The following is a 26,131-nucleotide window of genomic DNA, read 5'->3' as shown; positions in this document are numbered from 1 at the left end:
TCCACTGCCCTCTCACTATAAACAGCAATGATGAATTCAATCACTGTCCACAATAAAAACAGAAAATTTACCAAATGGATTTACAACCTCAAATAGTAGACAGAGAAAGAACAGAAACAGTGCAGACATGGTATTCATGAGTGGGAAAGAAAGAAGTCAGAAGCTGCAAATATCCACAGGAAGTGTGGAAGAGGAACCAACAGAGATTGACTGTTAGGTTGAGAAAAGGTAGAAAGGGAATCTAGGAAGACAGACAAATGAGAGGAAGACTACATATAAAGAGAAAATTGAAAATATTAGAATATGTAGCAGAACTGCAAAACACCATGCATATAATACCATTGTCAACAAATGGAAGCACAAAAAGCACCCTTTTTCAAATATGGTGGAGAGAGATGCCAAAAAAGAAAAAAAAATTAAAATTAAATAAATTTTGGTGGAAATTGAACAACTATCTCTGCCTCTGTCCAAAAACTTCTCAGCCCTGTCTTTGACTTCCCACAGAACTGCCTGGCTCAGAGTCCCTGGTAGACTCACTCACTATCTCACCAATCTTGGCCTCAGATGTCCTGGGTTCAGCCATGTTGCAATCCCAAGATCTCGATGCCACTGTATTTGGAGAAAGACCACCAGTGATGAACAATCCTGAAAGATAGTAGCTAAATGGTCGCAACCAGCACTCCTAGAAGGAAGACCCCAGCTGTAGCCAAACCGATAGGTACCCTGACACTGAACCTCCAGGTCCTGGTTGGTGTCCCAAAATGAATGTGGCTTCATGCAACCAAATCTGGAGTCTCCCTGACAGTGGACCTCTGGGCAGTGGTGGGAGTGGTAGTAGTAGTGGGGGTCAGGGGATCTGCTGGCAGGGAATCAGCTGCATCTGCAGAAGTCTGTGGCGTTGGCAGCAGGTGGAGGGAGGCGTCAACTGTGGCTGTAGGTGCAGCAGCACTCAGAGAAGACCTCCAGGTGACCCCCAGGGAGCAGCGGTATTGTCCATAGCAGCAGAGGTGGCAGCCCTGCTTCCAAGGCAGCATTAAGGGCAGCAGACCTCTAGGTGAAGGCGGCAATGACAGCATCAACAGCAGCAGCAGTGCCCGGAAAAAAGACCTCTAGGCACTTGCAGCCAGCGGTGTCAGAGGCAGCTCTGTCTCAAGAGAAAACCTCTGGGCAATGGCCGTGGTACGGGCTACAGCAGCGCCTGGATAAAAGACCTCCGGGCATCCGCAGCGGTGTGAGCGAAAGTGGCAGCCGGAGAATACACCTCTGGGCTTCTGCGACAGCGAAGTCAGAGACAGCTGCCCCCTGCCTCCCAGAGAAGACCTCCGGGCATCTGCTGGGGGTGACATCTGCAGCGGTGGCATCTGCTGTGGCAGCAGCGGCCGAGGCGGTGGCACTCAGAGAAAACACCTCCAGGCAGGGCAGTGCCGCCTGTGGTGGTGGCGTCGGCAGCCAGGGCACCCGGAGAAAACACCTCCCGGCGTCTGGGGCAGCGGCCCCAGGAGGAGTTGAGCCCTGCTCCCCAGAAAAGACCCCCAAATTATTTATTGATAGTTGAAAAAATTTTACTCTTTTTATGTAAAAGGACAGATACATATATACCCATATACAGATGTACAACATACCTGTGTAAATGAAATTTCTTGGGAGTTTATTTATAAACAACAACAAAAAAAAAATCTGAAAATCCTCATTAAGAGAGTAAATAATGAAAGAACCTCAGATAGAGCGCTAATTTCCAGAATCTATAAAGAACTCAAAAAACTCTACACGAAGAATACAAATAATCCAATCAACAAATGGGCTAAGGAAATGAACAGACACTTCACAGAAGAAGATGTACAAGTAATCACCAGATATATGAAAAAATGTTCAACATCCCTAGTAATAAGGGAAATGCAAATCAAAACCACCCTAAGATTTCATCTCACCCCAATTAGAATGGCGATTATCAAGAATACAAGCAACAATAGGTGTTGGCGAGGATGTGGTGAAAAAGGAACACTCATACATTGCTGGTGGGGTTGCAAATTAGTGCAACCACTCTGGAAAGCAGTGTGGAGATTCCTCAGAAAGCTTGGAATGGAAACACCATTTGACCCAGCTATCCCACTCCTTGGCCTATACCCAAAGGACTTAAAATCAGCATACTACAGAGATACAGCCACATCAATGTTCATTGCTGCTCAATTCACCATAGCCAGATTGTGGAACCAACCTAGATGCCCTTCAGTTGATGAATGGATAAAGAAACTGTGGCATATTTATACAATGGAATATTACTCCGCAATGAAGAATGATAAAATTATGGCATTTGTAGGCAAATGGTTGAAATTGGAGAATATCATGCTAAGTGAGATAAGCCAATCTCAAAAAACTAAAGGACAAATGATCTCGCTGATAAGCGGATGAGGACATATAATGGGGGGTGGGAGGGGCTAGCATTAGGTTTAGGGTTAGGTTTAGAGTTAGGCTAAGGAGAGCAGTAAGAATGAAGGAAAGAAGGACTGTGTAGAGGGAAAAGAGGGGTGGGAGGGGTGGGAGGGGTGGGAGGGGTGGGGTGGAGGGGAAAAATATAATAAACATCATTACCCTATGTAAACGTAAAAAAATAAATAAATAAAAAAAAAAAGAGAGTAAATAATGAAAGAGAAAGATTGGATCCTAGAAAGGATTTTGAAAAACTTAAACTACAGTTTTTAATTCTGTTAGAAATAGGCATATGTCCTGTATTTATTTGCAAAATAAACTAGAAATAGATCACCTTAAAGAAGTCTAGTTTACAACAGGAAATATAAAAATGTAATAGAATAATAACATAGGTACAAAGTTCAAGAATTCAAGAAAATATAATTGTTGATGTGATTTCTCAATTATCTGAAAAGGAAATGTATCTAATCATCTTGAATTTTTCTGATAATTGAAAAACACAATTACTTTTAAGAAAAAACAGCCAATGGTAAATGACATTCTTCATTTTTGCATGTGAGTGGGTGGTTGTAAAAAGATGGAGAAGGTATTATTAAATGGAAAGTTGTAGAGGAAATTTTTACAGAAAATATTTTGTAACTACCATATATCAATGCAAACAAAAGGAAAGATACATAAATAAGCCACTTGGTCATTAAGAATTCAATGTCATGGAGACTGTGAAACAACATTACAAAAGACAGTATTAAGGCATTTGATAAAGAACTGTATGGTAAGCTTCTGGAGCACAGAGATAATTATTTTTACTGACTCTGATGCTGCTTAGAGAGATAACACTTGGGCTAAAGAATAAACATCTTGAGAAGTGGTACAAGAACTTTATGATATAACAAAGCAGGCAGAAGACAGCATGGTTATTTTGGCAAATGTACTTATATTTAGAAATTACAGCATGTTTGCCCATAGGAAAAAGATGAGACTCAAGTTGAAGAAATGGAAGTAAAAAGAGGTGTGGAGACAAAATGAAAATTCAACCTATGAGTTTCCACCATCACACAAAAATGGAAAAATATACATTAAACTTATAGTGCAGAATGATCATTCACCAAGAAACACCTGGAAAATATTATGATGATGGAATAAGTTGTCATCTCTGCTATCAGCATTGTTAATAATAATTGAGAGGAAAAAGAGACCTACTATAGAATGATGTAAAGACTTATTAACATTATTTTGCTTGTTTGTGTTATGAATGTGAACCACATAGCCCTTTCTCTGAAACATCAAAGTAATAATCTCAGAATGTTTATCATTATATGATATAAGAACAGAAACTTTTAGTATAATATTGCATGGCTTCTTTGTAATGCTTACTTTTTAATTACCAAAGGTTAACCTACATTCTAATATAATGAAATATACAAGCTATGTTGTAACAACTTAAAAGCACTTGCTTAATATGATGTCCTTGGTTTATATGTGTTAAATTATTAAATATCACTTACCTCTAGGAAGACATTGTCTTGCTGTGTCTTTTACTGATTTTTCATATTTCCATTCTTGCCTCAATTTCCCACTTCTCAAACCTCACCAAACAACTTACAGATTCTTTTCTCTAATGACTTCCCATTATTTAATAGATGGATAATCTATGACTTTTTAGGGCTAATATTTAGTTGCCTATTATGGGTTGGGTATTAGCTGTCCCCACAGTCCCCCATGTTAATGCAAGAATGTTCAGAAGTGAAGTGATTACACTTCAGCCTTGTGAGAGTTGTTACCTCATCAGTGAATTAATCCATTCAATGGGTTAATAATTTGAATAAACTGGGTGATAACTGAAGGTGGGCGGGGCATGGATTGAAGAAGTGGGTGACTGGGGGTATGCCTTGGAGATTATATGTATGTTGTCCCTGGATCCTCTCACTCTCTTCTCTGCTTTCTGGCTTTCATGAGATGAACAGTTTTCCTCTCCCATACCCTTCTGCCATGAAGCTTGGCATCACTTCAGGCTTAAGCAATGAAGTTGGCTGTCCATGGACTAAACCTCTAAAATTCTGAAATAAAACGAACTTTTCCTTCTCTAAAATATTTGTCAGATATTTTGGTCATAGTGATAAAAACCTAATACATTGCCTAACATATATAAATAGCAATAAAAAGTTGTTTGTGGTAAGTACAAGAAGGATCAAGGTTGAAGAAAAAGCAAAGACTTCCCAGATTAGTGGAACTGGAGCCAGATTTAGTCTAGGTTGCAAAGAAGCCTATCAGGGAAGATGAGACATGGTGAATGTCAAGGAAGGTGAGCATGGAAGGTGATCATATTGTTGTTTCTATCATTGCTGTCTGACTCAGAGAAGATACTTCTCTACCACATGAAATCAGCCTTGTCATGTGATTTGACTTGACCAATGAACTAGAATGTAGGTGATCTGTTCCACTATGAAGCAGAAGTATTAAGAGTTGTGACTTATTTATCATTGTTTTTTTTTTCATTCATCACATGGGTGGTATATTCCTATAGGAGCTGATCCTTTAACCTCCTTTCTAGACTGAGGCAGACATGGAGCAGAGCAGTAGGGAATGCATGATATATGCTGCACAGACAAGAAATAAACATTGATGATGTTAAACCACTGAGATTAGGAGTTGCTTGAAAGCTGACATATTAAAGAAAAAAAAACTAAGTGAAACAGTTTATGTCAGAGATTTATTTATGGAATATAAATGCATAAAGAGGTCACAACAAGATCATGTAGTCTGAAATGCTAATATAAATTGCAATTTATTACATAATAAATACTAATTTTTTTGGATACTGGTAAAATCAGCAAACGTTTGAATAAAGCCAAAAAAATTATTAATTAAATATTTATTAAACAAAAATTCATTGAACATCTCTGAAGATTTGGTATAAGAAAGTCAATGTTAAACAATGCAGTTTTCTTGTCCTCAAGTTGCTTGAAGTATAGTATGGGAGACAAGGAGATAACCAGGCAATTATACCATGTTATAGAGTCAAATAAATACAGGACGACAGGGAACCTGAGTGGAAGGATAGTATCTCAAAGTGGTGGAACCAGAGAACATAACCCAGAGAAATATCGAAGCCTTTAGAGACAGTTTAATTGCAGTTTCTCCATGGTAGAATGGAAACACTAAAAAAGACATAGCTTTGGAGAAAAATATGGGCGGCTGTCAGAACTTTTATGTGTGGAAATACTCTTTGCTGATTTCTGTGGGCAGAATTTATCTTTTCAGATTTGGACAGACAGCTTGCAGTAGTTACAACAAGTAAGGGAAATTTTGTTGTTAAATAACACTAACACTCTTTTCAGGTATCTTTGTAATAATTTTACTTACCCACTGATATGCACATTTGTTTCCCAAATCATGATGAAATTACTTTAAAATGCAGCTGAAAGTTATCTCTTTTCTTCTACTTTCAATTGGAATGCATTTTTCAGACCTGGTTTTTCTCACAGCAAACAGCAAATACTTCTCAGTATGGCAATACCTATAAAATCATCAGATAAACTTTTTCATTGAAATTTCTCTATCATGTATCTGATCTAAAACTACATTAATTTTTCATATTTTTCTTTCTTTTTTGTAATAAGTGGGATACTTTTTTCTTTCTATCCTTTGGAACTGAATCATGTAAGTTTTCTTATGTTTTCATTTTTTACACTAAAAATATTGTATAGACAGATAACTTTCACATATAAGACATCAATATTCTCTGACTATCTTGGCAATAATAATAGAATCCAGGAGACTTACTATGCCAGATTAAACATGACGCTAAGGAAATTATATATAAATAAGTTAATAAAAACAGGCTAATTTGTTTTACCAAAAACATTCTTTAAGAAATGAAGGATAAATTTATCTTTTTAAAATAATTTACAAGTAGATATTGAAAACCACAGTAACATAAAAATGGCTATTTTTTTTTATTTTTTACTGGGAATTGAATACAGTGGTGCAGAGCTATATCCCAAGTTCTTTTTTTTTTTTTTTTTATAAATTTTGAGACAGGGTCTCACCACTTTGCTGAGAATCTTACTAAGTTGTTGAGGCTAGCCTTGAACTTGTGATCATCCTGAATTAGTCCTTTAAGTTGCTGGGATTATGTACATGAAGCACCATGCCTAGCAAATATGGATACCTTTTTATGAATAGCTTAATATGACCCAAGTATGTTGTTACTGTACAGTCCTCCTAGGAGATAGTGAGATAAATACTAATTACCACCATGATTTTTCAAATGAAGGATGAAAATTTATAGCGATTGACTCTCAACACCATTAAATCAGTATGGGAAGGATCCGTGCTTTGAAATCAGAGCTTAAAACCTTGAGAAATCACTAGTTCCTATATTCATTTCCTGATGTCCTAGGGTCTGAGTATTGGAATATTTTGATACTCCAGAGTAAAACCTATTTCCTCTGATTATGTTTTGGTGATTTGAACTCAAGCATACTTGTTACCTTCTGGTCTTTAAGTCTACTTGCCATTTTTCAATATTAAATATGAGACATTTGTGTGGACAGAGGAAAAACTTCACCCTCATTTTGTGTCATTTAGTTGCTTCTTTCCTTTTACACTGTACTTGAAATAGATTCACTTTTTTAAAGAACTAAAGTCAACAACTATTTCATATTTTTTGACGTTGGTAGATAATAATTCTTAAAAATGTGTTTCTCTTAATAATATTAAAAATCACTGCCAAACTTCACTTGACCTTCTTGCTCAATAGCTTTTATGGTTCCCACTTGGAGGTAAGAAAGGCCTTCTAAGTTACTGTCAAGGACAAGCACTAAAGAGAGGAAGCTCCTGCTCAGCCTCACTTTGGATTCATTAGGAAGTGGGGAAGAGTTCTCAGCTTTTTAATAGCTTAATATTTTCCTTTTTTCTTCAAAATTCTTATAAATTAAATTGTGTTAGAATAAAGAGAAACATTTTTTCTCTAATCTGAATGAATATAAGTACAAAAGTATTTTAAATTGGAATTAATCATTGACAAACCACAAATTATCTACCTGTATACTTCTATGGAAGTGCAAGCATCTGGTTTTCCTTTGGGGTTTCATCCCAGTTCATCTCACCTGTACAGACATGCTTCTAGATCTCTACTGGATTAGGAACCTACAGTACAGGAATTTCAGAGATGAGCTTCCATTTTTTTTTTTTTTAATGGGAAAGACTGTGTAGTAGACCACTCTAAATGGATGAGCAAGAAAGGGAATGAATTCAAGGCTTGATAAATATAATTTCTTCTTCCCTTTCAAATGGCATGAGAATAAATTGGTGCTCAACAGTTGTTTGGAAAACTTTTGCTCAGTAAATGGTCTCATACAATGACTTTATTTTATTTATTTAAAAATAATTATTTGTTTTTTTCTGATATTCCAACTTTAATGTTTAAGATTGACAATTATTTTTCTGAGAAGTATTCGAAGGTCTGTCCAGTGAGGTCTTTATTTTTATTGTTTTAAGGTCTGTTTTTTGACAATAGACTATCAGCCAATTTCCCAGCAATATGCATCTATAAATAAGTAGCCACAAATCAAGTCTCATAGCAAGGTAGATATTACAAAAATGTGTTAAAAAGGACAGCCAATTATAAAATTGCAGCAACTACAGTGTTTATTCCTTTGATGTAGTACAAGGAGAGAAGAGATGTGTGATTTTTCTTATTAACAATTTTAATTAACTTTTAATTGATTTCTAAGAAGATAAATGGTTTCATTATAGCATCACACACTGAGCTGCTTGACTAGATATTAAACATCGATGCAAAGTTCTTGACAGTACTGCTGATAATAAGGGATTCTGTGTTTGGTTACCTTGTCTAACATCTATATATTCACATACAATAGCAAATAAGTGAAACTACCTTGCTCAGGTAGTATATGCCACTTTACTTATAACTTTGTTTACTCCTCAATTAATCAGATTAAAATAAAATAAAGCCCAAGGGAATAGTCCTGCAATTTGCAAACATTTTAGTTCATTTGTCTTCATTTGTTGTATATCTGAGTAATCTTACAATTTTTAGGGTAAATTTCTGCAGAATACATAGCCTTTTATTCCATCAGAATCATATATACTTCCCTTCATGGTGGCTGGAAATCCAGTAAATTCAGGAGTAGTGGATCAGCTCAGTCTTCCTGTGTGTACTTAACATATGACTTACATTTTAGCTAATTTAAAAGATTTTAAAGAAATTTAAAAACCCTCCTGATGAGGCTGCCCCATCTAACATTTATTTTCAGTCTTCCTACCAATTATCTCTTTGAATATTTTCTCTCAGCAAATTATCAGAAAGTATAGATTGCTATAGGTTTGCTACAAGTGTTATTAAAACTAAGGACTTTGAGATGATAACAGTACACTGATTGTCAAGGTAAGCCTAATGAATCATGTAAGCCCTTTGAGTACAATAGGGTGATTGAAAAGTGAGTCAAAGAGATAAGATGAAAGAAGAGTGATTCAAAAAATGCCAGAGGAACACTTGGCCAGCACTGCTGCCCTTATAGATGGAGGCAGTACGCCAGGAGTCATGGGATGTGATGGCAGCTAGAAGATGGGATTGGCCCTCAATCCTACAACCTCAAACAACTGAGTTCTATCCACAACTTGAATGAGCAAGGAAACTATTTTTCCCTTAGAGACTCCAGAAGAGAGCACAGTCTTGCTTATACTTTGTTTTAACCTGGTGAGATCTGTATTGAATTTACCAGGAGACCATTAAAACAATGAACTTATTTTGTGGCAGCTGATAACTTGGTAATTTATTACAGCAGCTAATACAGACTAGAAAACCAATACAGGTAGTTCCTTGATGTGTAATGTTTCAACTTAGGTTTTTTTTTTTTTCCATTTGTTTATGGTGTAAAAGCAATACATATTTAATAAAAATTGTCCATCAAATTTTTAATTTTAATCTTTTCCCAGGCTACCAATATCATGTATAATACTCTTTCAAGATGCTGGGCAGCAACAAGTGGGCAGCAGTTCCCATTTAGTCATGCTCTCATGAGTGCAAACAACCAGTGCTCTACAGTGTATTTGTTGATAAGCTATGAAGTTCAGTAGGTTAGGTGTATTAAATGCATTTTTGACTTACAACATTTAAATTACAATGGGTTGATAAAGATGTAAACCAATCATAAGTCAAGTAGTATCGTGTAGATATATTTGGGCATCCTAGTGGAGATATCAGCTAGATATTATAGAGGAACACATACACAACACTCTCCCCTTCAGATTAGTCACAAACACATACATCAATCATACTAGTTAAGTTGATATATTTTATCAATAATGTGGATTAATAAAAAATAACTTGAGCAAGTGTCATTTAAATTACTGATTGCATAAATGACATTTTTGTGACCTTAAGTGTCCCAGAGACAGAAAAATTACTGAAAATTGCAAGTGTTAGAGAAATGAAGTAAAACCTACTTATATTATATTACTAAAGAATTTTTTTCTCTTTATCAGCAATTTCAAAAAATAAAATAAAATTTATAGTTGTCTTTTGAAAATTGTTCACACTGTTCTTTGTTTATTCCATGAAGATTACATAACCAATCTAATTCCACATCATGTACAACCAGAAGAATGAAAAGTTATAATCCATATATGTATAATATGTTGAGATACATTTTACTATCACATATAACTAGTAATAACAAATCTTAGAAACAAGAAGAATTGAAAAGTGCATTGCACCACATTCTAGGATCTGCATCCATTGCCTGACTATTGTGTCCTTAGTGTGTAGAAAACATCTTCCTTTCTTTGCTGATAACTTTGAGCACAACTGTAACATCTCACCTCTTTCTAGAATTCAAGTCTTTTTGAAGAATAATAACAAATAATTATTTAACACAAAATGTAAAGTATTTGGTAGTGCAAAGTCATTGTTTACAAAAAGCAATTTATTGAATTTTATATAAGATCAATCCTCATAATATTCCATTAGAATATTTACCTAAAATTTACTCACTGTTTTGATACAAAATATTTTTACATGACTTAAATATTTCAGTATATCTAGGTTTATCAATTATTCTCTGATATTATGGATATTTGTGTTCTAATAGTCCCTTATATTTATAGAAATACTGCCTTTTTTTCCCTACTTGAGATTTTAAATGAATTTAGCTTCAAATCTCAGTTCCATATATTCATTTAACATAAATTCATTAATTCCACAAGTATTTATTAAGTAGTTTTAAATATGAGATACTGTACTAAGAACTAGGACACTGAAGTATTTATTTCTTGTGTTACTGTAGACAAGAAAATTAAATTCTGTAAGCAACATTTTTCCATTTTCAAAATAGGACCAATATTTACTCACTAAAAACATCAAGAGAATTAAGTGAGGTAAAATGCATAGCACTAAAACATATTTAAATATGAAAATGAATATAGAAAGCATTTGAATGCAAACACATAGACACTGAAATTATTACTCAGGAAATTGTCTTAATTAAAAACAAACTTTTTGTCTTACTTTGGCATTCAAAATCTATTAAAGAAATAATAATACATGAAACACTCAGTATTTTGATAACATGTATTTTCTGTCATACTACATTATTGTAATGCTGATGATATTATCAATGTGTAAGTTATGCTCATTTTGAATGAGTATGCTTATTAAATTATGTATATTCCTTTTCATGTTTTGGATTGTTCATTACATCTTCATTATCTTTTAAATGTTCTAGTTAGAGATGAAAAGAATATTTGATTAGGAAAATGTCATAATGTGTCAGCAGCATACCAGAAGCTACTATATGAATTCTTTGTTTTTGATTTCTTTTAGGCAACAGACCCTGATGCTGGAATAAATGGCCAAGTGCACTACAGTTTGGGTAACTTCAATAATCTTTTCCGCATCACATCCAATGGGAGCATTTACACAGCAGTGAAGCTGAACAGAGAAGTCAGGGACTACTATGAACTTGTTGTGGTGGCAACTGATGGAGCGGTGCACCCTCGTCATTCAACTCTAACCCTGGCCATCAAGGTTTTGGATATTGATGATAACAGTCCAGTGTTCACCAATTCAACATACACTGTTGTTGTTGAAGAGAATCTGCCAGCCGGAACCACCTTCCTTAAAATAGAGGTATGTGGAAAACCATTAGTTCTATGAATTCTGTATTATTAGATTTGCAAGAAGGGTAATATAGCCAAATTTAGCAGCAAAAATGCAATTAACCCACTTACATTTTAGTTTCAGATAAAAATGAATGAATTTTATTATAAGTATATACCAAATACTGTATACTCCTTTTTCCGTGATAACCTCTCAATAGGGGATCCCACAAAATTAATGGGAAGAAAGGTGAATTTGTAAGGAAAACCATACTTTCTAAGAGATTTTTTTTAACTTACAAAAGTTATGCTGTATATTTTTGTAACATTTGACAATAAATGATAATTTAATAATTGTACTCAATATTAAATTATTGTGAGTGTTTTTCACATTTATTGTTGTGCTATGACAAATATGCACATGTGCAGGTATTTGCATATATAACACACATATGTATATGTACACATATATATTTACACATATATGTATGCACGCATATATATGTAAGCTTCCCCTGTATTTCACAGACATTGTTATATCCATTATTCTGTACATTTTTTTCACTTTAAGTATACAAAAGGCATCTTCTAGTGTCCTAATTCACCTTTTATATTTCATCTCTATATTCAAACCTCTTTTTAATATCTCAACTATAACATTCCCAGAAACTGGATGCTTTGGTTCAGTAGGTCAGATTGACTTATAAATCTGCATTTTTAGCACCCAACTAATTTATACAGGAGATCTATTAAATGCATTTTTAAAAATTTTTTTAAATTTATTTTTACTGTAAACAAATGGGATACATGTTGAATCTATTTGTACATGGGGTAAAGGCATACCATTTGTGTAATCATACATTTACATAGGGTAATTGTTGTTTGATTCATTCTGTTATTTTTTCCCTTCCCCCCACCTCTCCCACCCCTCTTTTCCCTCTATACATCCTTCCTTCCTCCATTCTTACCCCTCCCCCACATTATGTGTCGTCATCCACTTATCAGAGAGATCATTCGTCCTTTGGTTTTTTGAGATTGGCTTATCTCACTTAGCAATGATATTCTCCAATTTCTTCCATTTGCCTGCAAATGCCATGATTTTATTATTCTTTATGGTTGAGTAATATTCCATTGTATAAATATACCACAGTTTCTTTATCCATTCATCAATCGAAGGGCATCTAGGTTGGTTCCAAAATCTGGCTATTGTGCATTGAGCAGCTATGAACATTGATGTGGCTGCATCTTTGTAGTATTCTGCTTTTAAGTCCTTTGAGTATAGGCCAAGGAGTGGGATAACTGGGTCAAATGTTAGCTCCATTCCAAGCTTTCTGAGGAATCTCCACACTGCTTTCCAGATTGGCTGCACTAATTTGCAACCCCACCAGCAATGTATGAGTGTTCCTTTTTCACCACATCCTCGCCAACACCTATTGTTGCTTGTATTCTTGATAATCGCCATTCTAATTGGGGTGAGATGGAATCTTAGGGTAGTTTTGATTTCCATTTCTCTTATTACTAGAGAAGTTGAACATTTTTTCATGTCAGTTGATTGCTTGTAGATCTTCTTCTGTGAAGTGTCTGTTCATTTCCTTAGCCCATTTGTTGATTGGATTATTTGTATTCTTGGTGTAGAGTTTTTTGAGTTCTTTATAGATTCTGGAAATTAGCGCTCTATCTGAAGTATGGGTGACAAAGATTTTCTCCCACTCCGTAGGCTCTCTCTTCACATTGCTGATAGTTTCCTTTGCTGAAAGAAAGATTTTTAGTTTGAATCTATCCCAGTTATTGATTCTTGCTTTTATTTCTTGTGCTATGGGAGTCTTGTTAAGGAAGTCTGATCCTGGGCCGACATGGTGAAGATTTGGACCTACATTTTCTTCTATAAGATGAAGGGTCTCTGGTCTGATTCCGAGGTCCATGGTACATTTTGAGTTGAATTTTGTGCAGGGTGAGAGATAGGGGTTTAGTTTATTCTGCTGCATATGGATTTCTAGTTTTCCCAGCACCATTTATTGAAGAGGCTATCTTTTCTCCATTGCATATTTTTGGCATTTATTTGGGTTTGTGTCCATGTCCTCTATTCTTTGAAAAATAAATTCTAATCCTTTCTCCACATGCTAAGAATAACTTGAATGTTGATATAATTTTGTCAAGAATCTGTATTTCTTCCATAATTCAACTCAACAGATATTTAATTATTTGATAAACATAATAAATCTAAATAGGGCACACACTGACCAGGTAGAGGATCATTATCTCTCCATTTAATCCTCCATACATCTATTCATTCATCATTTCATTCAACAAACACATATCTTCAGTGTCTAATTATATGCCACTTTCTCTTGAAGACATTGGAAATACAAAATTGAACAAGACAAATTTTCTGCTTTTCTGATATTTTCAGTCTGGTTTACTAACTGGACAACTAGATTGGTAATTAAATTGGTGGTACATAATACCAGCAGTTGAAGAAATCATAGGCAGAGCTCCTAAACTGCACTTGAGCTTCAGAAGAACTTTTGATCAAGAGAGTTATTTCTAAATTGTTAACTCAGGGGCAAGTCAGAGTCATTAAGCAAAGAGGGAAGAAAGATTATTCAAATTGATGGAAAAAAAACTTTTTCAAAATCCTGGAGGAGAGAGTGAAGTTTGAAGAGCTAAAGAAAATGTAATGGTCCATCTCATCCTGTTAAGGAGCTTGGGGTTGCCGTAAATTTGGTCCTGAATGTCCCCATAAGGCCCATGTGTTGAGTTTGGTCCTCAGTGTATGGCACTGTTGGGAGGTTGTGGGTACTTTAGGAGGTGAAGCCTAGGGTGAGAAAGGTCATTGAGGGTGTGTCCTTAAAGGGGATATTGAGAACCCATCCCCTTTCTGTTTCACTTTGTTTCCTGGCTGCCATGAGGCAAATAGACTTCTTCCAGCATGATTTCCCAGTTTTCCATACTATGTTGCCATAGATTCAAAGCAATAGAAATAAGTGACCTAGGACAGAAACTACATGAATAAATAAACTATTCCAGCTTTATAAATTGATTTTCTTAGGTACTTTGTCACAGTAATATAAATTTAAATAACACAAGGGTTGATGGAAATTGAGAATTTGAGGCAGGAAAATGACACAATGATATCTGTTTTAACAATATCTTTACAGTTGTGATGCAAGTAATTGATTGGAGAACAAGACTGAAACTTATAAAGAAGGTGCTTGTATTTATAAATGTACATAAAAAAAAAAAAAAAAACCTGACAATCCCCATTTTTGTTCTTGCTGTTTTATTTCCTCTAACTTGGGTGCTTTTGCCAGTCTATTCTACTGAATGAAATAGCTGTCCCACTTCAACAAAAATCCTACCTTTTAACTTAGGTTCTAATCTGAACGTTTTTCAAATAGCATTATTTTTTTTTCTTTTATTTAGGTAGTTCTATAATTATTTCTTCTTTGAGGCCATAGCCTACAGTGCAGGAATTATGTTATTCATCTTGGCTTTTTCCACAGTGCATTTTACCTAGTAAGTACTCAATAGAAACTGGTTAGAGGAAGGAAGTTGTAATGGAGTGATCTCTAGGAATGTATTATAGGATTCCAGTGAGAACAAATTTCTCCTAATATTTCCTTAGTTTTCTTACAGTTAATGCTCTATTATGTTTATGAGAGTTACTCAATAATTATTTTTATTTATAATAGTTTCATGATAATAATCAGCAGGAAATAATCATTTATGACATGATTTATTTCTTTACTGTGCTATGATTCATTTAACAAGTGATCTTCCAGACAAAGTAGATACAGTAATAATATCAACAATGATAAAATTTCATGGTTCTCTCTCTCCTTTTCTCTCTCTCTCTCTCTGCTTGTCCCAAATCTGCCTTTTACTTTCCATGATAAATGATAAATTACTTAACAAATTACCTGTTTTTACAAACATGTCTTTTGGTCAACATTAAACTGTTGCTGTTCCAGGCACTGACACATGACTTTCATCAATCCTGCTTGCCTGTATTTTGGCAATACCACTGATGAAAACCATTCTTCTACTTCTTAACTTGTTACAGGCCAAAGATGTTGACCTTGGAGCAAATGTGTCTTATCGGATAAGAAGTCCTGAAGTGAAGCACTTTTTTGCACTACATCCATTTACAGGAGAGCTGTCCCTTTTGAGGAGTTTGGATTATGAGGCATTTCCAGATCAGGAAGCAAGTATCACTTTTCTGGTGGAGGCCTTTGATATTTATGGAACAATGCCACCTGGTATTGCTACTGTCACAGTGATTGTAAAGGTAAGGATTTTGGATGAGTTCCAGGGGTCTACTTTCTCCATATGTATAGCTACTATTTCTTATATGATACCTATTTTATTTTTGTCAGCAAACCCTATGGTTTATAGTAACCATAGTGTTGCCAACCAAGAACATAGACTGTATTTTTTATGTGAAATATTTATAAAGACTTGACAAATTGCCATATTTTTTAACTTTGAAAGATAAATTTGAAAATGGTACTAAATATGCATTAAAAGACTAGTTGTTTGCGTCTGTCATTAGTGGTATCACTTCAGTCAAATTCTAATCACAACTAGATGACAGTTCAGTTCCAATTCCAGAACAACAGGGATATTAACTTACTTCAGGTTTTTCCATTAAAAATTAAATTAAAAAGTGAAAAAAATCAGAGTCTGGATGTTTAAATGTTCATAGACCCCAGACCCAATTATACAATTATTTGTAAATTCAAGAGTCTGGGATGAAGAAAGCTTCAGAGTCAGGTGGAAGTAAGGTTTAATTTGTTATATTGTAATAACTACAGTTGCAGTTCATAAAGTATTTAAGGTGATCTATTTAGTATAATTTAATTATGATATATTACTAGTGATTTTGTATTCTCTAGTTCCTATTAGCTATAGAAATGTGCAGATGCCTTTCTTCCTACAATAAGAGAAAATTAGTTTCTGAGTATTACTGCAGTTCTTGAAGGACAATTCTAGTAGGAGATCATATATACCTTTGGTCATAAGGTAAATCATCAATGGCAACTTTTCTATATTCTCACTTTTTGAGAGGGAGGGGAATACCTGGGATTGAACTCAGGGGCACTCGACCGCTGAGTCACATCCCCAGCCCTATTTTGTATTTTATTTAGAGACAATGTCTCACTGAGTTGCTTAGTGTAGAACATTTTTTGATCTTTCTTTTTGTATCATTTTATTAAATGTCTATACCAACTCAAACTGCTGAGGCTGGTTTTGAACTCGAGATCCTCCTGTCTCAGCCTCCCAAGCAGCTGGGATTACAGGCATGTACAACCGTGCCCATCTATAATTCTCTTTTTTTGGGACACTTTAATGAATATATGATGGAAGAAGAAGTCATTGCCTTCTTGAACTTTTGTTTGATTCATAAAAAAATATGACATGCAATTAGTTTACTTAATAAAATATTGATGTGAATGTTTAGAAGATTAGTGAAGATTTTATCAATACTGAATTAGTACAAGTGCATTTCTCCTATGAGTTAATATCCTTGATTACAGCATCTGCAGTTTTGAACTTCTTTTTCTTTTTAGATGATTTCAGGATTACCCTGAAATCAGAGTGGGACACAGGGATTACACTATTTTCTCCTTTTACACTTCATGTAGGCTAATCTACTGGCATATACATGGCATATACTGGCATATACTGGCATATACTCTAGAAAGGAGACCATAAGCTCCCTCCGTTCTCACATACCCTATAACTATCTGGAGAGTTTTCTTAGAGTCTGGGTTTCTTTTTTCTCAGGAGTTCATGGTATTATATTTATTTCTTCCACTTTGTATCTCTTTACACTGAGAAATTTATGTTTAAGGAGTGGGATATATCATTTTCAGAGAGCTAAAATTTTACTCAGCACCAAGTTTTCTTTGGAAATAGGAACTTAAACTATCAAAATCTTTCCTTGGACAACCTGCCTTTCTTTTTGCACCTTTTCCCTAGATGGTGATTTTCCCTGCTCTAGGAACTTTCAAAAAGAACTAAGAAACACCAAAAACCATGGAGGACCTGCAGTGGGGGAGGGGCTTCAATTTGTATTTTGAAATGCTATTTCGTTACACTATTGTGTTATGAAATCTAGAAATCTGCTAACAAAAAATATTTAGGGAGATGATAATATCTGTGGTGATGAATTCATCATGATAGGCAAGATCATGATGTGGAAAAGACTAAGGTGAGCGTGATCTAAATGGATTAATGATACCATAATACCTTCTGGACCAGGTGTAGAATATAAACCCTCTCACTCCAATTCACCCTAGCCTACCTGAATGGTTTGGTAGAATTGGACACCTAAAAATCAAGAGTAGAAAAAGTTTTTGTTTATTGATGGTTTGGAGCAAAGAAAAGAAGAAAAGATTTAGTATTTAATGACCTTTCCCTTATTCTTCCTAGAAAGAAATTCAAATGGCCTAGCCTTCTCTCTCAGGACAATATGTTTGATAATGGCTAATTGTAAACGCTTCTGGATTCTGAGCTGGCCACTCTGAATTCAGTTAAGATTCATTTGTTCATAGTTTTGATGGAAGAAATCAATGGAATCAATTTGGATCCAAATATATCACCTACAAAGTTAAGATGCTCATTAAATAAGCCTTGTTCTCTCTCTGGAACTCAAACCTCTTAAGTTCTTCATGTTCCCATTGGAGCCTCCCTCACTTTATTTTAATATATGGGTATCACTTGAGGTTTACCTCAGCTTCTGTGAAAGAAATGCTCACTGGAGGCTCATTTCTTCCTAAACAGGGAAGAGTATGGGATTGATTTTTATTGTCTCAGTTGTTTCATCTTAGAGAAATTGAACTATTTCAATGATCAGGATGCCTAACTCATGTAAAGGTAATTTTTAATTTATTTTAGTTTTGAACAAAACAATCTATTTAATTCTATACATGTTTAAGATCACTTTTTGTTTCTTCCCAATGATTGATGCAAAATAAAATTTTCATAAATTTTTCCTAAATGCAGACTGAGACTTACTTACCTTTTCTCCCACAAGTAGGGCTGAGGTATAACAAACAGAAATTTAAAATTCTATTATATACCAATGAAGCTCATTAAAATATTATCAGTTTGTTTTGAAGGTAAGAATGAAGCACAGGCTCATTTCTCCACATATGCACATTTTCCCCAGGCTTGTAAATTTTCTGCTATTGGTCTGTTTACTGGTAGTACTGACAGGCTGTTCTGCTGATAACATAATTACATGGTATTTGCTAAAGAGATATTTTTACCCAAAACAGTCACCACAGGGAAAGTATCCTGAAGATCTCTTTGAGCAGAAACATAATTCCTTTTGTGAAGAAGAGGAAGAAAAAGAAAAAGACCCAAGTGTTTAATGTGTAGCTCATCAAACTTATTTAAAATTGGAAAGAGATATTTGAGAGAAAGTTGAAGGGATACTTGGGAGAAAAAAATATTTGCACAGTATGAGTAAAATGAGTTTGTCACAAACATCTACAAAAAGTTTTATTAGTGTCTAGTTTGAAGGATCTAAAAGAAAGTCAGTGTTGATCATATATTTTGTGTTGCTAAGTTTTTTGTAGAACATTTTTTGGTCTTTCTTTTTGTATGTTTTTATTAAATGTATATACCAACTGAATCTGGGATAATAATGAATTAGATAATATGGGAAATTTTCTGGAAAATAAAAACAAAATTCTAAACAATTTAAAAAGTAACATCCAATGAGAAATCTGGCCTTATAGACTAAATTGTCACATAAATCATTTCTTACCATCTGGATTGTAATATAATATAGAAAATACAAAGATCTGTTCTATAGCAAACTGAGAACCGAACACCAATCAGAAAAGTTTAAAATGTAAATATATATGTACTTATACTCTCTCTCTCTCTCTCTCTCTCTCTCTCTATATATATATATATATATATACATATATATTTATATATATGTATATCTGACATGAGACAGTATAAAAGGATGCAAAGGACTTGTGGAAGAAAAATAAATTACCTAGATTAATGAATCATTACATAGGAGTAGGACAGAGAAAGAATGGAGCTTGTGTGAAAGAAGACTGGATTCACCTTGGTTGGGTTCGTTTGTCTCAGAGCATGCAGGCATGGTTGTAGACAGGGATGGGTAAAAGGTTCAGAAATAAAATACCATACATGTTTTGGTTTGCATGTGAGGTGCTCCCTAAAAGTTCATATGTGAGATAATGCAGGAAGTTTCAGAGGTGAGATAATTAGGTTATGAGAGTCTTAACACAATTGGAGTGCATTAATCTCCCCCATAGGGATTAACTGGTTGGTAACTGAAGGAAGGTGGGGTGTACCTTTGAGTTATATATTTTGTATCTGGCCAGTGGAATCTGTCTCTCTCCTTCTGATCATCATGTGAACTGCTACCTTCTGCCATACTCTTCTGCCATGATGTTCTGCCTCACCTCAGTCCCCAAGGAATAGAGCCCCATCTGTGGACCAAGATCTCCGAAACCCTGAGCCCCTAAATAAATGTTTCCTCCCTGAAATTGTTCTTGTCATGTCTTTTAGTCATAGCAGTGAAAAACCTGACTGAAACGATACACAAGGCCTTAGTTTGTAAAATGCAGTGGATTTTGGAAGATAAAGTTAGCAATTTCATCTTTCAAAGGGATTTCCTCCTCCAGAAAGAAGATAAATGTTTGTAGCCTGTAGAATATAAGAATGTGGGTAGCTTTTCTAAGTGGAAACTGAATGTTCACTATCAAGATGGCATTTACTAACTCACGTAGCCCTGAGAAACAGAGTACCACTGGTGTACAGTGCTGGAGCAGTCCTGGATTGAATGTGGTCAGAGGAGCACAGGTGGAGAGAAGAGGAGGTAATGCAGGACTCAGATACTACAGAAATACTAGACATCTCAAGACATCTCAAGAGTGTCCATTCTTTCCCTGTCTGTAGGGAGGAACTTGAATAAAAGATGATTACATTGTACTAGCTGGTAGAATATGGTCTAGTACATTGGTCATTATTTTAAAAAATGTATCGACTGTTCTTTTTGGTTGTTTGACCTGGCTAAAATAGTTGTTTTAGCCTATGGCCTTCAGATATTTCTTCTCTTTTATTCTAAATGATCAGGTTTTTACCCATGTGTTCTTTCTAATATATTCACCATCAAGTTTAAAGAATGTGAACACATTAGGGAGGACCCATCTTGGGGCTGAATCAGCTTCTTAAGACATCTTCCTGCTCTGCTATTCTAGAATTTTAGTTCTAAGATTAACATATTGCCTTTAAGGAAATAAACTAAAGGAAACAAATAAAAATGTGCATGCCTAGAGTTCAAAAAATAGCATTTCATAAACCTTAACAATTCTTTTATCTATGGGTTTCCTTTATGGCTTCCTAAATGTCACCTGCTGGCTTCTGGGAGTCTCAAGACACTGTCTTCCTTACTCTTATACATGACAAAGTTCTTTTAACCTGCACTGATTACCACATTCACTACTGATGTCAAGGCTCATGAATCCAAACTTGCTACTGCCACCAGTCTCCAGAGTTTTAGTGCCTTCCAGGGGGCCAGGGGCAATGGATGCTGATAATACTCATGATAGCAATTGCTGCCAGGCACTGTCGTCATTTCCCAGTAGACCCTGTTGTCATGGACAGGTCTCATCAATGCTGCAACTAACTGCTCCCTCTGCCCTGATGAACTGACTGCTGCACACCAGGCTGCACTCTTAATGTGTTGGAATCTTCAATATGTTATCTGAAAACTACTAGTCATACCATATTCCAAATAATAATAAATTATGCCCTAAATGTATTTGATCATGTCTCTCAGGATGTATTTTATAGAGCAATAGTTCTTCAAGATGGTAATGAGTGTCTCATATAAAACAAAATAGACAAATAACTTTGGAAAATACGGGACTTTATGAAGGTAAACAAATTTCTACACTGCAGGTCTCCATATTAGAGTCTTCAAAATGGTAAATATGCAGGTTTGCATTGTGAATCTCAAGAAAAGAAAATGTGATTTTCTATACCACTAACAACTAGTTATAAAATTGAATTCCATGGAAAGACCATGGATTTCTTCCTGTTTGTGAAGCCTCTAATAAGACTAACTTGACCCAGAATGCTATTTGGTAAACTTTCTTAGATTTTAGTGAAAACAACTTGTTTGGGTTAAATATCAAACAAGTTGTTATTTTAAGTGTGCAAATACAACAATCCCTTCTCTTTTACAAAGTAATAAAAATACTTTATAAGTGACTATAGCATTATTGTCAGGGAAATAGATGGTACCATGCAAAATAGTTTGTCAAAATAAAAGTTTAGTAACTAGTTGGAGGAATGTTTTAAAACTTCTAAACATACCTTTGGAAATAGATATTATATGAGTTACATGTGTGTTTTTAAATTAAAATCCTATGCAAGTTATCTTACATAGATTTTTCTGGTGATTTTCCATTACAGCTTTTCTTTACTTCCAGATACCAGAATTATGCCCTATTAACCAGAATTCAACCAGGTCTCTGTCCTTTGTTGACTGGATAAGCATAAGCAACCTAAGGTCTCTAACATTCAGTTTCTTTATATTTAAAGCAGGAATAATAATAATAGCAACAACAACAATAATAATAACAACACAAACAAGCCTGTTTGTTACATTAGCCTGTAATAGCAGCTATTTGGAAGGCCGAAGCAGGAGGATCACAAGTTTGTGACTAAATTGTATAACCTAGCAAGACATTGTCTCAAAATAAAATAAAAAGACTTGAGGATTTAACTCAGGGGTAGATTGCTTGCTTTGCATGTGGAAGACCTTGAGTTCAATCCCCAGTACTGAAAACAAAAATTGCCAATATGTATTTTGGACAAAATTTTAGGCATACTTATTGCTATGATAAATTTAACAAGCCTAGAAAATGCCTGACATAAAATAAAAATAAAACACATACACAAACACACACTCACAACTATTATGCCCCTTTGAGAAGGTCTGAAATGTGCTGATATTACATAGAAATTGCTTGAAGATAATGCTCAAAATAACCACATATTCCCCAATTAGCAATTGGTCATATCACAACTTGGAAAAAATGTACAAAAATGTATCAAATCCTGTTCCCCATATCATGTATGCAAACAGAGGGACCAAATGTGGAATGAAATTCTGTTTTAAATCAGTGACTTTGTCAACAATGCAGTGTTGTTTGGCTACCCATCTCAAAGGATTATTTTACCTAATCACAGTACATGAGCAACTTGGGCAGTTGCTCAAGTGTCTTGAGATGCATCTTATGCTAAATTTAGTTAAATTCTTTGCTATATATTCCCTTCATATCCTTGTACTATCTATTTCACAATGTCCATCACACTTAGAATTTTTTTTTTTTTAATTTTTGCTTTCCACACGAACCTGTAAGCTGAATACTAAGAGGTACCCTGTGTTTTCTGATTGCAACCATTTCTCAAACTTCTGCACACTGCCTGATACAGTGGAAGCTGCATCACTATTTGTGATACTGAGAGACTGTGTATTCTTTGCTGCTTTTAGCAACATGTAACTTCAATTATATCTACATTTCAGATACACTATCCCCAAGAATTCATAACTCTAAATTTAACAATTAGAAAGTGCACTGAAAAATGAATTGAGACAGCTAAGAAGGAAGATTCCAGTGTAGATTTTTATTTAAAAAAAATAAGTAAAATGTGAGAGAAGTTGATTTATATCTAAGACCTATGCAAAGCAGAAAAAGATTTTTCTGTCTAGAGATGCAGCTTTTTCTAAGTGTATGTATGGGTGCACAGAGAAAGACATAGAAGTGAAACAGGATAAATAGACAAATGAAGAAACCAAGAGGGTAAAATCAACAGCAGAAGGCAGATAATACGTGAGACAGCAAATAACTCATAGCTGGTAGTGTAAAACAGAATTAGTCACAGAAGAATCAGTTACATAATTTGCCTAAGAGTACATATCAGCTTCAGTAGCTGCTCAGGATTTTGAAGGGCACAGCAGCCCAATAGTCTAGCACAGGTAATGCTGACACTGAACAGCAGTACAAACGCAAGGGAAACTCTTTATCATTGGGTTATGGCTTTGTGTATCTTCTGGTTATGCATAAGAATTCTGAAAATGAGGGCTACACTTTACCATTTTTTAAAAGATGATAAAGCCAGGTGTGGTAAGGCACACTTATAATCCCAGTGGCTCAGAAGGCTGAGGCAGAAGTATTGCAAGTTCAAAGCCAACCTCAGCAACTTGGCAAGGCCTAACCAACTCAGTGAGACCCTGTCTCAAAATATAAAATAAAAAGAGCAAAGATGTGGCTCAGTGTTTAAGTGCCCATGAGTAATTCTATCCCTGGTACCTAAAAGTTAAAATAAAATAAAAATGAACAAACTATAACCAGTTTAGTACTTTTCTATTAAGAAAGTGTCTCTTGTGCAGAATCATTTTTACCAAAATTTATATCATTTCTCTCTCTTGTTTTGTAAAACTTCAACTTGTCCATAATTTGCAAACTTACCAGTTAGTTCCTATCTTCCTGCCATGCTCTTAAAATGATTCCTTAAATGAACTTTGTGGCTTGCCAAAGTGAAAATAGTTTCTGCGATTATTTGAGACTTTAATTTAGAAAATAAATAAACAAAATTCATATTTCCTTCCTGAAAGCTAACTATACCTTCAGGTACAGTTTTATTTGCTGGAAACATTGGAAAAAAATGCAAATTTTAGTGGTAAAAATATTTTTTAAAAATAAGCATGGCGTTGCTCTAGTTGAGAACCATGATAAAATTCAGAATACTCTTTTGAAACATGAAAACTAATTTTTGTTAAAATCAACAAATATACACATAGGAAACAAACTATTATGTGTTTGAATGATAAAATTAACTAGAGAACTGAAGGGGAAATGCTTCCTTTTGTCAATACTGCCCTCTAGTGGAATAATGGACTACAGAAAAGAGATTGGTTTTTTGCGTTGGGTGCATCCTTAATTTACTGCACAATAGAACATTTGTACAGAAGCGGATTTATGTACATTTTTTCTTTAGATGTCCCTGAAGCATAAACATAATGAACTATTGATTATGCTTGTTGGCAATGCATTTCAATAAATTTTCTCAACTGAAATAATGCATTGTGGAAGAACCATGGGCAAGTGGCTGCACATCTTAGCCACAATAAAAGATTAGAACCCCCAAAATATGTACAATGTGCCATAAAAAGAAATACTGCTACAATATAACCATATTGATTTATTCTTCATCCTGTCCATGGAAAGCAAAATAAAGGGGAGGGAATCCAATCTTTTTCAGTTATTTACAGCTTTCAGTTTGTTTGTAATCAGTTTGTGACCACAGATTGTAAAAATTTCCACTGCACTTTCAGTTAGAAGGTAAAGCTAGTGAATACTTCCCCAGAGGATGGGGAAGTCACTCTACTCCACATTTTAAACAACTGCATTTATAAAATTTTAAAAGCACTTTTTTCCCCCTTAAGAATCAAATTTCCCAAAAGTTTCTTGTAATATTAAGAATTTAAATTTCTTTGTGGGGGTAGGTCAATAAAGAAGAAAATTCACAGTATCATATTGAGCTTATTGAGCATTAGAAATTGAGGTGGAAAAATTTGCAATGTTGGGTTCCTTCTTTACTGACCTTAAAAAATTGTTGAGGGGGTGCAAAAGGAATTCCCAACCCTTTAGTTGCAAGATATACTCATTAAATTAATTGGCACTCTAGAAAGAGAAGAAAAATGTGTAAATGCAAATACTTTATATATTTACCCCCTGCCTGGATACTAAAGATCAATACATTATATGCCCCTCATTATAGAGAACCAGCACTTCCTAAGCTCATTTAGTTTTCCAGATTCTATACTTCATAATTTATAAAGGAAGTCTTCTTTTTCATAAAAGAGGTTGTGAATACCACATGTCAAAGAGAATGACATCTTTTATTTTTCAGGTTTGCTTACCATTCAAGATCTATTTCTTATTAGTGTCTGCAGGCTTATTCAGCTTCACAGTTCAGAAGTTGACTCCGTTGTGAGCATAAAAGAAATCTCTTATTTGATTGTAAGAGATAATTATCTTGACCTTTTCGCACAAAAAGAAATATACAATTGGTTAATTTTTGTGTTTCCAATTTATATTATACAGGAAAATCTTTGTGTCATATCAAAGACTAGAATGTAGAGTGTCATTTTTTCCTTCGTATTTAATAGCAAATGAGAAAAAGGATGAAAGGAAGAATTGATAACTAACAATTTTAGTTTTGTGCCTAAATTTTTTTGGCTTAAAGTACCCAAAACACTACATGTATAATGATTATTACAAAAATAAACCACTCATTTTAGTAAAGATTATTTATTGAGAAAAATGATATGTGATCCTTTACAAGTGATAAATTGGTCCTGAAAAAAAAATGGTCAGGCTCCTAGGGGACTTGATTAATTATTTTAGCTCTGCTGTATGAATAGATTAATTCAAGCAAAGTCATTAACCTAATCTGTGGATCATTGTCTTTACTTGTCAAATGTCAGTTAAGTGACATGAATACAGGGACAATT

General features: G+C 34.6%; 1 protein-coding gene across 1 annotated transcript in view; it reads left to right on the top strand.

Moving 5' to 3' along the window:
* The window catches only part of Pcdh15 (protocadherin related 15), a 942,952-nt gene that overhangs the window by 755,408 nt on the left and 161,413 nt on the right, over positions 1-26,131 (top strand). Inside the window, 2 exon segments of the mRNA XM_047552806.1 lie at positions 11,276-11,581; positions 15,614-15,838. Coding sequence (XP_047408762.1) covers positions 11,276-11,581; positions 15,614-15,838 — 531 coding nt within the window.

Source organism: Sciurus carolinensis, chromosome 5, assembly GCF_902686445.1.
Source record: "Sciurus carolinensis chromosome 5, mSciCar1.2, whole genome shotgun sequence".
In the NCBI taxonomy this organism is placed as follows: domain Eukaryota; kingdom Metazoa; phylum Chordata; class Mammalia; order Rodentia; family Sciuridae; genus Sciurus; species Sciurus carolinensis.
The sequence above is the reverse complement of the archived record's forward strand: the minus strand, read 5'-3'. Positions and strand labels throughout refer to the sequence as shown.